This window comes from Peromyscus eremicus, chromosome 17, assembly GCF_949786415.1.
Source record: "Peromyscus eremicus chromosome 17, PerEre_H2_v1, whole genome shotgun sequence".
In the NCBI taxonomy this organism is placed as follows: domain Eukaryota; kingdom Metazoa; phylum Chordata; class Mammalia; order Rodentia; family Cricetidae; genus Peromyscus; species Peromyscus eremicus.
The window spans coordinates 19386369-19400574 of record NC_081433.1 but is presented as its reverse complement, the minus strand read 5'-3'; the positions used below and the strand labels follow the sequence as shown (position 1 = coordinate 19400574).

General features: G+C 46.9%; 1 protein-coding gene across 1 annotated transcript; it reads right to left on the bottom strand.

Moving 5' to 3' along the window:
- Positions 1-230: 230 nt before the first annotated feature.
- Positions 231-13474, bottom strand: Plpbp (pyridoxal phosphate binding protein). The gene is given in 10 exon segments (XM_059244309.1): positions 231-1682; positions 2210-2308; positions 3301-3359; positions 3362-3439; positions 5061-5195; positions 10590-10665; positions 11199-11234; positions 11312-11419; positions 13282-13441; positions 13443-13474. Coding segments are annotated over 10 exon segments (915 nt in total). The 3' UTR covers positions 231-1550.
- Between the last annotated feature and the right edge of the window lie 732 nt (positions 13475-14206).

The following is a 14206-nucleotide window of genomic DNA, read 5'->3' as shown; positions in this document are numbered from 1 at the left end:
ACTAGGCTCCACCCATGTGTTGTCTGTAGGCACGTCACTAAGCACTACGAAGACATTTTCTTGCTCATGAAGTCTAGAACTCTTCTTGTACATATGGCATGGCCTTGGTGGCATCTTTGACTCAAGGGTAGGCCTCTCCAGAGCCAGGCTGGCATGGTGCCGGACAAGGAACGCAGCTGCTTCCTATCAGCTCCAATGCCCCCTGTGTTATACTCACTCATTACACCAGATCATAAAAATAAACCTTTAATTGCTCTGGAGTTGGCACAGATGGTATAATTCAAGCTCACATTTGTATTATCAGACTCTGAGATGCCGCGCTAGCTTTGCTTGAAACACAACAGGAACCACAGTGGTTTAAGTTTAGGAAATTACATTCAGCAGCAGCAGGTTCCGAAGTTACTGGGTAAACAAAGGACAAGGGCTGGAGTAAACAAGAGGAAAAGCTATCAGGAAGTAAACAGCCCACACCAAAGCTCTTCTGTGGTTACTGGAGAATTGTGCTTCCTAGTTTGTTTGTTTGCTTAAGATAGGGTCTCATTTCACCTTGTCTGGCATCCAGCTCCTGTTCTTTCTGGAGAATGTGCTTCCTAGTTTGTCTTATTATTTATTCATTCATTTATGATGATAGGGTCTCATTTCGCCTTGTCTGGCATCCAGCTCCTGCTCTTTCTGCCCATACCTCACCAAAAGCCAGAGTTACAGGCAGGTGCTCCTGTACTCTTGCTACATCATGAACCATCAAGAGCTGCAAAATTCTGGCTTGTAAATACGGTGTGTGTATTGGGGGATGGCTGTAAGTACACCTGGGAAATACTGCCCCAGAAAAGAGAAAGCAAGTGAGGCCTTGTTGAAACCCTGTACCTGAAATAGTTCTGAAGGGCTTCTGTCTCCAAGTGGGGGACAGTCTTTGCTAAAACCAGAAAAGGGTTAGGATCGAGAAGAAATCCTGACACCCACTTTCCATCACTATGGTCCCCAAGGAGAAAGCCCCACATCCCACCTTTTCAGCAAGGTGTCAGAAAAGCCCAAGCACTGTTTACAAGTTTCCCTGGAATTTCAGTGCCACAGAGGAGCTGTGACTGAAGACATCTACGGGCCAGGGTAGAAACTGGGAGCAAAAGTCACCCCCTTGCAGAGCAGTGAGTGTTCAGTGGGGATTTGTAGGAACAACTGTAGGGCGTTCTATTAGAGTGGGATGGCAAATGGGAATCCCTCTGATTTTCTCGATTATAGACACCAGCGACCCAGAAGATGCCCAGGGAAAGGCATTCATGGAGAGGGTTAGGTGCTCCTGGCAGGGTTCAGTTGATCTCAGTTCCTGGCTACTGATTTGGTGTCAGTTCTGGAGTCTCAGAACTGCTCCCATTCAAGCCTAAGCCACTGCTTGAATGGAGCGTCCTAGGCAGAGGTGAAGCACAGGCGGTCTCCATCAACACATGTAATCCTCAGCGCTCTGTACGGGTCACGGCAGTGTGCTTGGGAACATGCGGAACACCGAAATGAAAACCTAGGCTGGTGCATAGTCGATCTTTTTAGCTGTCCTGGCCTCACTGTTCTTGCGCCAATGGCACTGAGGCCTTCAGGTCTGTTGTAGTCTTGTCTAGGGCGGGTTTCTTGGAGTAATCTCGCTCTCCAAAAATGGTGCTTCCGATCCGGACGTTTGTAGATCCTACTTCAATCTGTGGGAAAGAAGACAGCACAGAGGAGAGAGTTGCAAACACTTGAAACTTAACAGCAGTCCTCTTGACTCTGATTTCCAAGTGTCGGGACTACAGGAGTGTGCCACGGCACCCAGGTATTATTTACTATCTTGGAAATTCATGTATGTGAGTTGCTAACACAGAACTTTGCTTCAGTTCATAATTACTGTCACACAGCAAAGGCCCTAGGACTTATGTATGAAATGCCTTTAAAAATCAGTTTTAAATTTCTTTTTTGGTTCTGGGAGAGCAAACCCATGTTATAACACACTCATTAAACTCTAAATTACACATCAGCCTTTTCCCAGATTACATGGAGTGGATTATGGAGTTTGAAGTATTCAGTTGTAATTTTTATCAATGTTAAAATAGTTGAGTCACTGTGACTGCTCTGTTACTAGGATGAGGCATTTAAAAGACACCCCCCTCCCACAACCTCTTCCAGTCGTGTGTGTGTGTGTGTGTGTGTGTGTGTGTGTGTGTGTGTGTGTGTCCCCGCCACTTACAGCATGCTGGAAGTCCCCGGACATGCCCATGCTCAGCTCCACCTGGTCCACAGGAATGTTCACCTTTTCACATAGCTCCTGCCGCAGGGACAGTAACACCTGACCAAAACATAAGCGTTACCATTTTATTCTGGTTGTTTCCTATGATGTCAAAAGATGACCAAATCTGCTGGGCATAGTGGTGCTTGCCTGTAACACTTGGGAATAGGCAGGAGAATCCGGAGTTCAAGACTAGCCTGGGCTACACAGGGTAGTGAATTTGTCTCCAAAACAAAGCAAGCCAAGCCAAACTAAGCCAAAACAAAACAGAAGAAAAGCGAAACCCATCAAAATGAAAACAAAAGGAAAGTCATCAAACCAAATTATTTCTGATGATTCTATTCTTCGTGATTTTGAGGTGTGTCATAATTATCAGAAGTTACTATAAGTATGTTAGCCACAGTCCCTACTTTCAAGAAAACTACCAGGGCCGGGGGTGTGGCTCAGTGGTAGAATGCTTTCATAGCATGTTCCAGACTCTAGGTTCTACCCCAAGCAGTGGAGAAACAAAACAAACCAACAACAATAAAAATGCAAGCCGGTTGTGGTGGCGCACGCCGGTAGGATTTGTTGAAGGAAGCGGAGGCAGGTGGATCTCTGTGAGTTTGAGGCCAGCCTCGTCTACAAAGTGAGTCCCAGAAAAGGCGCAAAGCTACACAGAGAAACCCTGTCTCGAAAAAACAAAAACATGCAAACCACCAGTCACTAGAAAGGAAAGAAAAGCTTGCTCTAAAAATTGTTTTAGCCAAGTGAAAACTGAGTTAAGGAAGATGTGTGTGTGTGTGTGTGTGTGTGTGTGTGTGTGTGTGTGTGTATGTGTCTGGGAGCCCAGGCTTCCCTCCCCTTCTCAGAAGATTTCAGAAGAGGCAGGCTATGTTCTGAGAGGTCCCTGAAGTACCACACGGCCAGCCCTACAAGCTGCTGGGATGCTCCTGCAGCCCACCAGTGCTGGATCAAACACAGGTGCTGCACATACACTCTCCTCGTGGGACACACCCACAGCCCCAAGATGCTTCTCTGGCCCAAGAGCATCACCCCGACAACCCCAGTACCTGGAAGTCTGGGTTTGGTCCTTGACTAAGATCATGTCCAAAGCTTCCTATGGTCATGACACGAACTCCAGGCTGGGACAATTGGCCTTTATGTGTTCCACCACGGCTATGGTCTCTGAAGGTGGGAGGCCATGTTTACCTTCACAAAAAGAAACAGAAGATGGGTATGCCAACATGTCTTAACAGCCAGAAGAAGGCTACACTTCCATCCCTTCCTTACAACAGAGGTGACTCTTACCCTAAGCCTAAAGAGTGACTGTGTATGTGAGGCCCTTCATGCCTGCCCCTCTTCCACTCAGGGTCTACGACGTTTAGACCAGATTCTCTTTACTCCTTCCCCGGATTCTACTTTTTATTCTCAGTGCCAGAGACTGAAGCCATGGTTCTTCACACACAGGCTCCTCCCACTAAGCCACACCCACCGGGTTTTAGCTGAGCATGGCTGGGGAAACAGTACAGGAAAAGCATGAGGTGGTTTGAATGAGAATATCCCCTGTAGGCTCACAAGTTTGAACGCTTCGTCCCCAGTTACTGGCACTGCTTGGCTAGGTCTAGATGTGGCCCTGCGGGAAGTATGTGGGTGCCAGCTGTGACGTTTCAAAGCCACGTATCACTCCTAGCTCTCCCCTGCTCCACGCTGAGGTTCAAGATGTGAACCCTCAGCTTCTGTCCCAGCTGCCATGCTCCCCTGCCTCGGACCTTTTCCCTGGAACATAAACCAAATAAACCCTGCCTTCTGCAAGTAGCCTTGGCCATGGTGCTTTATCACAGAAATAGAAACGGAACTAATATATGTATGTCTTTGTACAGTAGGGGGGGTCACACTGAAAAGTCCTAGAAGAGTCTCAGGACTTTTTCCTACACCTGGCATCTTTATGGTTTTATCAATTTGTTACTAGACATGCAAAAAGTAAATTATATATACATAATAAATTTGAGGCTGTCTATTTGCCAAGTTTAACTTACTAGTTAAGAATGGTTAGGGGAACTGCTGCAGATGGTTACTTGTTATGTAGTTTAAGAACTATTAATAAGCCGGGCAGTGGTGGTGCACGCCTTTAATCCCAGCACTTGGGAGGCAGAGGCAGGCAGATTTCAGTGAGTTCAAGGCCAACCTGGTCTACAGGTAAGTTCCAGGACAGCCAGGACTGTTACGCAGAGAAACCCTGTCTCAAAAAAACCAAAAAAGAACTATTAGTATTGCTTTGCCTTTGCCCCCATTTATTAAATGGAGTCAGCAGGAATTTTCACTGTTATTTAATTAGGGCAAATTACAGCTAATTGTCAAGAAATGTAATAAATACACTCTGGAGTCAATTTTGTATCTATTTATATATAATGTAGCCAGCCAGGGAACATTCATATAACATAATAATGGTAACCTCTAAAATCTATTAAACACTGTGCCAGCCCTAAGACTTTTCATTTCATACAGTAACTGTAAGTGTTCTTACTAGTATCAGTCTCTAGAGGAAACTGAGGCAGGGAGGCTAAGTCCCTTTTAAGGTTACATGACTAGAACAGTGAACCTGAGGTCTGAACCCAGGCAACCTGACTCTTGCGCACATCTGGAAAACATGCCCATGCTGAGCTCCTTCATGCTAAGATCTGCTACATGTGAACACTGAGATGGCTGGAAGCAAATGCCTGGCACCCACTCTTAACAAAAAGCAAGCAAGCCAGATGTCCAGGGTTCTGCAGCATCACCGCAATGAATCCTCACCACGCCCTTGACACTGGGCTCAGGCCTGGTCACTTACTCTCCTCTCCACTGGTGTTGATCTGGACCATAACCTTTAGTCGTTCAGGAGAACCTTTCTTCTGCCAGGAACTGTTCACCTTGTCTGCCAACTTCACAGAGTCTACCGTTTCCAGCATGAAGAGGTTGGGGACAGCTGTAATGGGAAAGAGGGAAAGTAGCAGTCTCCATTCTCCCTGATGCTGGAGGAAACACGCAATAAACTTTGATCTATAGAGGGAGAAGTACTCCAGGAAAAGAAAGGACGGTTAAATGTTATGACTGGCCAAGAAGACAGGCATGTGAGTTCATTAGATATGAAATTCAAAGGCAGACAAGCCCCATCTCACCGGCGAAGATGGATAAGGGAAACGCTAACATGCCACAATCAGACTGCGGATGTGTTTGTGTGTGTGTGTGTGTGTGGGGCATTGCAAGAAGCTGGTAACTGAGATTCTGAGTAAGTAGCGGGCCTGATCTAACTTTGTCTCAGTTCAAACTGGGTGAAAGGGGCCAAACGTCAGAGAGAGGCGACCCAAAGGCAAAATGCTAGTCTGGAAGGATAGTATCATGTTCTTAAACTTTCTGGGATGGCTCTTCTCATTTGACAAGGACACCAAAGCAGCTCATACTAGATGCTCAGTCAGACAGTGAGGCCATCAAAGCCATCTTCTATGAAGATGGACTATGACTCTTGCCACAGGTAAAGGACCGCGATGCAACCCTCCGGCTTACTTGTCCTGAGCACAGAAATCTTGCATCAGCGGCTAACTTCTTTCCCTGCCCCCTGCCCCTCCTTTCTTCCTCTTCCATGATAGACCCTATCCTCTGGAACTACAAGCCAATATAAACTTTCTTCCTTAAATTGCTTTTGTTCTTTGCATTTTATCACAGAAACAGAAAAGTAACTAATACAGGGCCTCACTAGACTTTTTTTGTACCGGTTTCCTGAATAGCTGCAATCCTAACTCCAGACATGGGCTACTATGCCTGATCAGCATTTTTTTTTTTTTTTTTTTTTTTTAGACAAGGGTTTCTGTGTGCAGTTTTGGTGCCTGTCCTGGATCTCACTCTGTAGACCAGGCTGGCCTCGAACTCACAGAGATCTGCCTGGCTCTTCCTCCCGAGTGCTGAAATTAAAGGCATGCGCCACCACCGCCCGGCTATGTCTTTGTAATTTTTTTTTTTTTTTTTTTTTTGTTTTTTTTGAGACAGGGTTTCTCTGTGTAGCTTTGCGCCTCTCCTAGAACTCATTTGGTAGCCCAGGCTGGCCTCGAACTCACAGAGATCCACCTGCCTCTGCCTCCCGAGTGCTGGGATTAAAGGCGTGCGCCACCACCGCCCGGCTAAAGATTTATTTATTATGTATACAGCATGTATGACCAGAAGAGGGCACCAGACCTTATTACAGATGGTTGTGAGCCACCATGTGGTTGCTGGGAATTGAACTTAGGACCTCTGGAAGAGCAGTCAGTGCTCTTAACCTCTAAGCCATTTCTCCAGCCCTTATGTCTTTGTAATTTTTAACCACAGTTGAAGAACACAATTATCTACAGAGAGGGAAAATTGAGTGCAGAACAACAAAAGGTTAACCAAGTTTACAAAATCAACAGTACTGAAGCTTGTGATGCGAACCAATACAAATGGACTTCATGTTCTCTTTATGAAATGAGCTGCTGGGGGGCTAACCTGGGCTTCTCACACACTGGAGTGATACTCCAGCAGGACCCCACCACACAGAAATCCTTGTGAAAACCTGAGAGTGCTGATCTATTCATGGTCTGGAAACAGTGGATGTTAGCAATCTTCCATATATTTTTTTAAAAAACAAATCTGATTAGAAAGACAAATTTATTATTCTGTATATCTATGAGCATTATTCAGATTACGAACCTTTGTATATTTTCCTCTTGGAAAATTCCTTGTTCTTAGTATTTGCCTTTTCTTACTAAAAAAGGGTGGAGGTGAGGGTGGGGCTGAGGATGTGGCCCAGTTGGTAAGAATGCCATCCCAGGCACCACATAACCCAGTGTGGTGGTGCATGTTGGAAATCCCCAGCACTTAAGAAGCAGAGGCAGGAGAATGAGAAACCCCAGGTCATCTTCAGTTATACAATGAGATTGAGGCCAAACAGGGCTAAACGAGACTCTCTACCAAAAACACAGACTTCTCAGCCAGCCTTGGCAGTACAGGCTTGTAAAATTCATCTGCTTCGGAGGATAAGGGAAGAGGATCACAAGCTCAATGCCTACTTGGGCTACAAAATGAGTTTAAATCTAGCCTAAGTAACTTAGTGATACCTGGCCTAACTCAGAATTTAAAAAGGGACTGGGATATAATTTAGTGGTGGAAAATTTGACTAGCCTGAGAGAGGCCCTAGGTTCAGCCCCCAGCACTGGGAGGAGAGAAAGTACAGGAATCAGATCCTATTTGTTATCATTTTTGTATTATCATCCTATGTGTATGATGTATGTATGGCATGTGTGGAGATCAGGGGACAGCTTGTGGGAGCTGTTTCTTCCCTGAGGAAACTGGAGGATCAAACGTAGGAATGGCAGGCTTGTTCAGAAGGTGCTCTCATTCACTGAGCCATCTGGTCAACCTTCCTCTTCTTTAAAAATAGCCCAAGGCGGGAGGGGACTACACATCCCTCAAGCAACCATTTATAAGGATCAAATATCATGGAATAAAAGATCATGATCTCTGAGAGTGCGGAACAAATGAGGTGAGCCCCACAACTGCCCCAGCTTCTATCTTGGGGATTTTCTCCAACAGGGCACTGGGAAGAAGACAGGTAGGATGTGGTGGACTTTGAGCTGTGAGGGTGGCAAGGGCCCAGAGTCCACTCTGCAGATGTGAGTGAGGACAGAGCTGCACTCAGTGAACCAGTGATCTTAATGGGCCCGAGTGTTCCACTGGGTACTGAAGCATGCACACATGTGAGGAAGTTACAGTCAGGAGAAACACGGCCTGAGGTTCAAAACGGACGTGGAATACAGGTCGGGATGGAGACACTATGCCTTGGTAGTGCAAATATTTCTAAACTCAGCTTTGGTCTGGCTATACACCAACCGATATTAAGAACAAGACCCAAAGCAAGGGATTGGTGGTACATAACTTTAACCCCAGTGCTGGGAGGCAGAGGCAGATCTTTGTGTTTGAGGCCAGCCTGGTCTACTGAGAGAGTTTCAGGACAGCCAGAGTTTCATAACAGAGTAAACCCTGTCATGAAAAACCAACCAACCAAATAAAACCCCAAACCCTAAAAGGATCAAATTGTTCCAATAAAATGTAAACTATGCTCCAGAACAAAGCAGAAGAATATTTATAGGAATATAAAAATAGCTAGAACTGAGCAAGACAAAATTCATGTCTGAAATCCAAACAAAATTGTCAGGCATCTTTCTGAGTGTGTTGGTGGCTCATGCCTGCAGTCCCAGCATTCAGGATGAGACAGGAGGATTACCACAGGTCCTACCTAGATCAGGCTGGGTTAGAATCAGACTCTGTCTCAAAAACAAACAAACAAAGACAACCAAACAAGCAATATGAAAAGCAATTATTCTCAGGACAGTGCATAATGAGAAGTTACATTAGCTGAAACTGGTCCAAAATGGAGGAAATGAAAGAATTAGTAGGTAAGGACATTAAGTTATTCCTCCCATGTATCTAAAAAGACTCAAACTTGTAGCAAAACCAGCACCCCTCCCTCATACTACAGTGTATCAGATGCCAAACTCTGAGCTGACAAACTGGACATTAGGCACAGCCAATGAAATTACTCAGAATGGCAAAGCCAGCTGCTGTCACTGTTGTGTTTGTCAACCTGACACAAGCTGGGGTCATCTGGGAAGAGAGAACTTCATCAGACTGGCCTCTAGGCGAAAGTCCGTGGGCACTTCTTGACGAATCACTGATGCGGGAAGGCACAGCTCACTGATGTGTGCCACCCCTGGGCAGGAGGTCCTGGGTTGTATAAGACAGCAGGCTGAGGAAGCCATGGGGAGCAAGCCAGGATGCAGCATTCCTCCATGGTCTCTGCTTCAGTTCCTGCCCTGACTTCCCTCAGTGATGGACAGTGATGTGGAAGTGTGAGCCAAATAATCCCTTTCTTCCCACGTTGCTTTTGGTCATGGTCTTTATCACAGCAGCAAAAGCAAACAAGGACCCCAGTGCAAACACGTGCAGTCAGCTGGGGCCCTGATGGGTGTGGTGGGATTCTGGCTGCCAGGTAGAGCCTTGCCACCTTTTAGTGCTTAATCTTGGGCAAGTTGTTTAACTTCTCTAGCCTTACTTTTCTTACTGTTTCTCTGCCTTTGGGACTAATTCTATAACGGCTCTCATTTTATGCTTTTATTAGCCATAACGCCTTGTTGTGTTACTTTTATGGTGGCCTTAGAATTTCTAGTATAAAAACTGAAGATCCAAGATCTGAAACTTCTTGAGCATCAGAGTCAACACATATATTCCATGTTTAAAACTCAGACTACATGGTTATTATATTTGAACAATTAATTCAAGATTCTGGTGGCACATACCTAAAATCCCAGCATTTGGAAGGCATGGCAGAAAGGTGAGCTTAAGGCCATCCTATCCCACACAGCCAGGTCTTGTCTCAACAAAATAAAACAATTCAAGGGTGGAGGTGGGGTGGGAGGGGTGGTGGGTGGCGGCGCACGCCTTTAATCCTAGTACTCGGGAGGCAGAGCCAGGAAGATCTCTGTGGTCTACAGAGCGAGGTCCAGGACAGGCACCAAAAACTACACAGAGAAACCCTGTCTCGAAAAACCAAAACCAAAACAAAAACAAAAATTAAAAATTAAACAGATTTTTTATTTACTTAAAATGTTTAATTTTAAATTTTTTATTTTATTTTAGGCACATGGATGTTTTGCCTGCAGGAAGGTCTGTGCACCACCTTCTGAGGAGGCCAGAAGAGGGTGTTGGATCCCCTGAAACTCGAGTTAGAGACGTTGTGAGCTATCTGCCATGTGGATGCTGGCTAATCAAACCCAGGTCCTCTGGAAGAGCAGCAAGTGCTCTTAACCCTCGAGCCATCTCTCCAGCCCCTTTAATTTATTTTATTGAGGCAGGCTAGCCTGAAAGTCTCTTTGTAGACCAGTAGCTTCTAACACAGATCTACCAGCCTCTGCAGGAGAAATGCAAACAGTGGACTCTCAAATAGTATAGTAAGTAACTGGAACGGATAAAGTGTGAAGAAACAATGGTTCCAAATTTTCTTTTCTTTTTTTGGATTTTTCGAGACAGGGTTTCTCTGTGTAGCTTTGTGCTTTTCCTGGATCTCGCTCTGTAGACCAGGCTGGCCTTGAACTCACAAAGATCCGCCTGCCTCTGCCTCCCGAGTGCTGGGATTAAAGGCGTGTGCCACCACCGCCCGGCTCATTCTTATTTTTAATTTACTATTTTTTTCGAAGAAACCCCACAACACAAATGGTGAGCTGGGAATGCTCTCAAAGCTGCTTACTCTGAAAGGGGTAGAGGCCATACAGTCACAGAGAAGGAGAAAGCATTATGTAGAGTTTTGTCTTACCTATCAATTTGTTGACATTTTGTTTCTGTAAATGGCCAATGAAGTGCCATTTGATCTCAGGACACGAGGACAGAATCTGAAGAGAAAAAGGGGAACATTTGATACGGATGTCACGGAGGCCCTGTCAGCATCCTTTACTCCTCCGCTCTCCCTGACACAGGGACCACTGTCACTTCTTCAGCCAGTCTCCCGATGAGACACAAGGAAACTCAGAGCGTCATCTCAGCCTAACGCTGTTTCCCTTCCTTGTTCCCATCAACTCACTCTATTTTTCAGATATTACTCATTAGAGACAGAAACGGTTTGTTCTCAAGGCAAGTACTCCACCACTGGACTGCATCCTATACCCTTGGATGTATGCTTTCAAATCTCCAAAGATTCAGCTAGCTCCAAAAATCACTATTCACAGACAGCCACAAAAGAGAATATTAAAGTCTGAATAAAGACAGAAAAGGTAGCTGAGAATTATTTGGGGCTCAAGTGACATGTGGACCGTTCCCATCCCTAGCCCAGCTTTCCGCTCTAAAAGTCCATCACCAACGTGGGTCTAACTTTTAGCTAAGAGCTAAGACTTCTATGTGGAAACCAATACTTCCCGTGTCTACGCACCTTAGGGTTGGATGCCTTTTCTAGTAGTTCCTGAACCTAAGGAGTAAGAACAGAGTGGTCAGAAACCTGGTAGTCAAACTCTTCCAAAGGCTCTTTGTAAGAGGTTATCTTACATAGTTCTCTCCAAAAGTGCGCTGGCCATGACCGTAGGCTTCAATCACCATGTCTGCGGGTTTCGTTTTGCTGACCGCTACTAGCCGGGGTTGGATGGCTGGGAGATCCTGCCAAGAAAGAAAGAGCCACATGAGTGAATGGGTGAAAATATTGCTCCAATAAGATACACCTTGTAGTGCCAGGTGGTGGTTGCTGCGGCGGCACACTCCTTTAATTCCAGCACTCAGGAGGCAGAGGCAGATGGATCTCTGTGAGTCCCAGGCCAGCCTGGGATACAAAGTGAGTTAGTTCCAGGACAGCCAGGACTGTTATGCAGAGAAACCCTGTCTAGAAAAACAAACACAAAACGAAACAAAAAAGATACACTTGGTAAGATCCATTCTCCCTATTCTTTTGTTTTGTGATATTGGATATAGATAGAACCTGGGATTTTGGGAACACCAAGCAAGTGTTTCACCACAGAGCTACAACCCTGCCTGCAGACTGCCTTATGAACAAGTGTTCCAGAGGATTCTCACGAAAAACAGTGCCAGAGGTTTAAGGATCTGAGGCAGAAAAGGTGTCTCAATGGGTAACATGCTAGCCATAGGAGCATGAGTGCCCGAGTTTAGACCCCAACCTCCAAATAAAGGGTAGCTGTGGAGCTGAGTTGTATCTCCAGCTCCCAAAACATACAAACAAAAGAAAAAAACAAACCCATCAGAATCAGTTCATTTTTTGTTTGTTTGTTTTTCGAGACAGGGTTTCTCCATGTAGTTTTGTTGCCTGTCCTGGATCTCACTCTGTGGACCAGGCTGGCCTTGAACTCACAGAGATCTGCCAGGCTTTACCTCCCAGTGCTGAAATTAAAGGCGTGTGCCACCACCACCCCAGCCAGAATCAGTTCATTAAGGGAAGGCAGCATCCTATTGAGCAGGGAGTTCACTTCTGGGTTCTCACACAACAAGTAAAGAGTTTAGAAATTCATTTTGGGCCTGATGTAATTATTAATAATGCTTCCATTCACTCTGAAAGGAGAGCGATTGGGATAAAGACAATGTATTGTTCAGTCTATGACTCAACCAACCAATGGCGGTGCTGACAACGGGCACACCGACAATTCTGTACTCAGCATTAGAGTCATCCACACTCTCCCCACATCTGTCACATAAAATGCAGGGATTCCCTGCTTCCAGCTGCAGCTGGATCCTCCCGGAGCTGTCTACGTGTACCCCACCATTTCTGGGGCTTTCACAGAACCACCACATCAATTACCACACAGTGGCCTGTTACTTCCTTCTGAAGGACCGTGATGAGTGTCTCACGGACTGTTTCCTAGCCTCACGTTGATGAACCGAGGGCTGGAGAAGTTAACGGGACTTGTTCAAGGTACCATCTAGACATCAGTTTAAGAAAAGACTGTCTTGGGGCATCATTTTGAAATCTGAGACCATAAACACTAGACCAGAGAGGGCTTTTAATTTCTCTCCTGTCTCGCCACACACCATAGCTTAATTTGCATGGAGAAAAGCAGACACTGACCCTGGTCTCGTAAGTCCAAAAGGGGATAAAACAACCAATACCGAAATTTAAAAAATGCTTGTGACTGGGCACCTGACAGCTCCCCCCTACTCTGTGGAGGTCAGAGTAAAACCTTGTCAGTTCTCTCGCACCTTGACCAAGGGCCGCCGCCGCCCCCACGCACGTGATCGTGGGGTGAATGTGGCCCTCTGAGGGGACCTAGCGCCGTGGCGACGGGAAACGGCACATGGAAGAGACACCTGGACACGAGTCCCTTTCCCTAAGTGAGCACCTTCTTTCCCTCCAGGAAGCCCGGAGCCTCAAGGCCAGGCCGCCGGGGAAACCTCGCCAGCCCCGCCAGCCCCAGCTCCTCCAGCAGGGAGCCCCTTCTGCGTCACGGTGACACCCGGTCCCGCGCGGGTGTCTCCCCCGTCTCCGCCCGCCCCAGTGCCCCGCGGCCCGTCCTCACCCGCGGCCGCCGTGCCACACTCTGCTGGACGCGCTCCTTCACGGCCCGCAGCGCCAACCCGACTCCCAGCTCCGTCGACATGCTGCCGGCTCTCCACATTCCCCGGAGGATGCCCCGGGGAGAACCGGCGACCCGCGGAGAGTAACTTCCGGTCCCGCCCCCTCCCCCGCCAGGCCCAATCACCGCTCAGCATCCAGCCCCCGCCCCCCAATGGCAGAGGCTGGCGCCATCTTGGGGAAGTCCGAGGCTATCCTGGCGGAGATCCCGAGCGCCGAGCTAGTCCCGAGCCGTGCCCGGGATTATAAACAAACTTTTTTTTTTTTTTAAGCATTCTTAATTTTTACTTTATGCGTATTGACTGTTTTGCCTTCATTACGTATGTCCATCATGGTGTACGAGAGTATTGGAGTATCTCCTGGGCTTGGAGTTGAAGCGGGTTGGGAGCCATCATGTGGGTGGCTGGGAACTGAAGGCGGGGTCCTTTGCAACAGGTGCTCTTAACCACCGATCCATCTCTCTAGCCCCCACTTTTTTTTGTTTGTTTTTCGAGAGAGGGTTCTCTGTGTAGCTTTGGAGCCTGTCCTGGAACTCACTTGGTAGCCCAGGCTGGCCTCGAACTCAGAGATCCACCTGCCTCTGCCTCCCGAGTGCTGGGATTAAAGGCGTGCGCTTCCACCGCCCGCAGAACTTTCTCTTCTTAAAAACGTAATTGCTGCCGGGCGGTGGTGGCGCACGCCTTTAATCCCAGCACTCGGGAGGCAGGTGGATCTCTGTGAGTTCGAGGCCAGCCTGGTCTACAGAGCTAGTTCAGGACAGACTCCAAAGCTACAGAGAAACCCTGTCTCGAAAAACGAGAGAGAGAGAGAGAGAGAGAGAGAGAGAGAGAGAGAGAGAGAGAGAGAGAGAGAGAGAGAGAGAGAGAGAG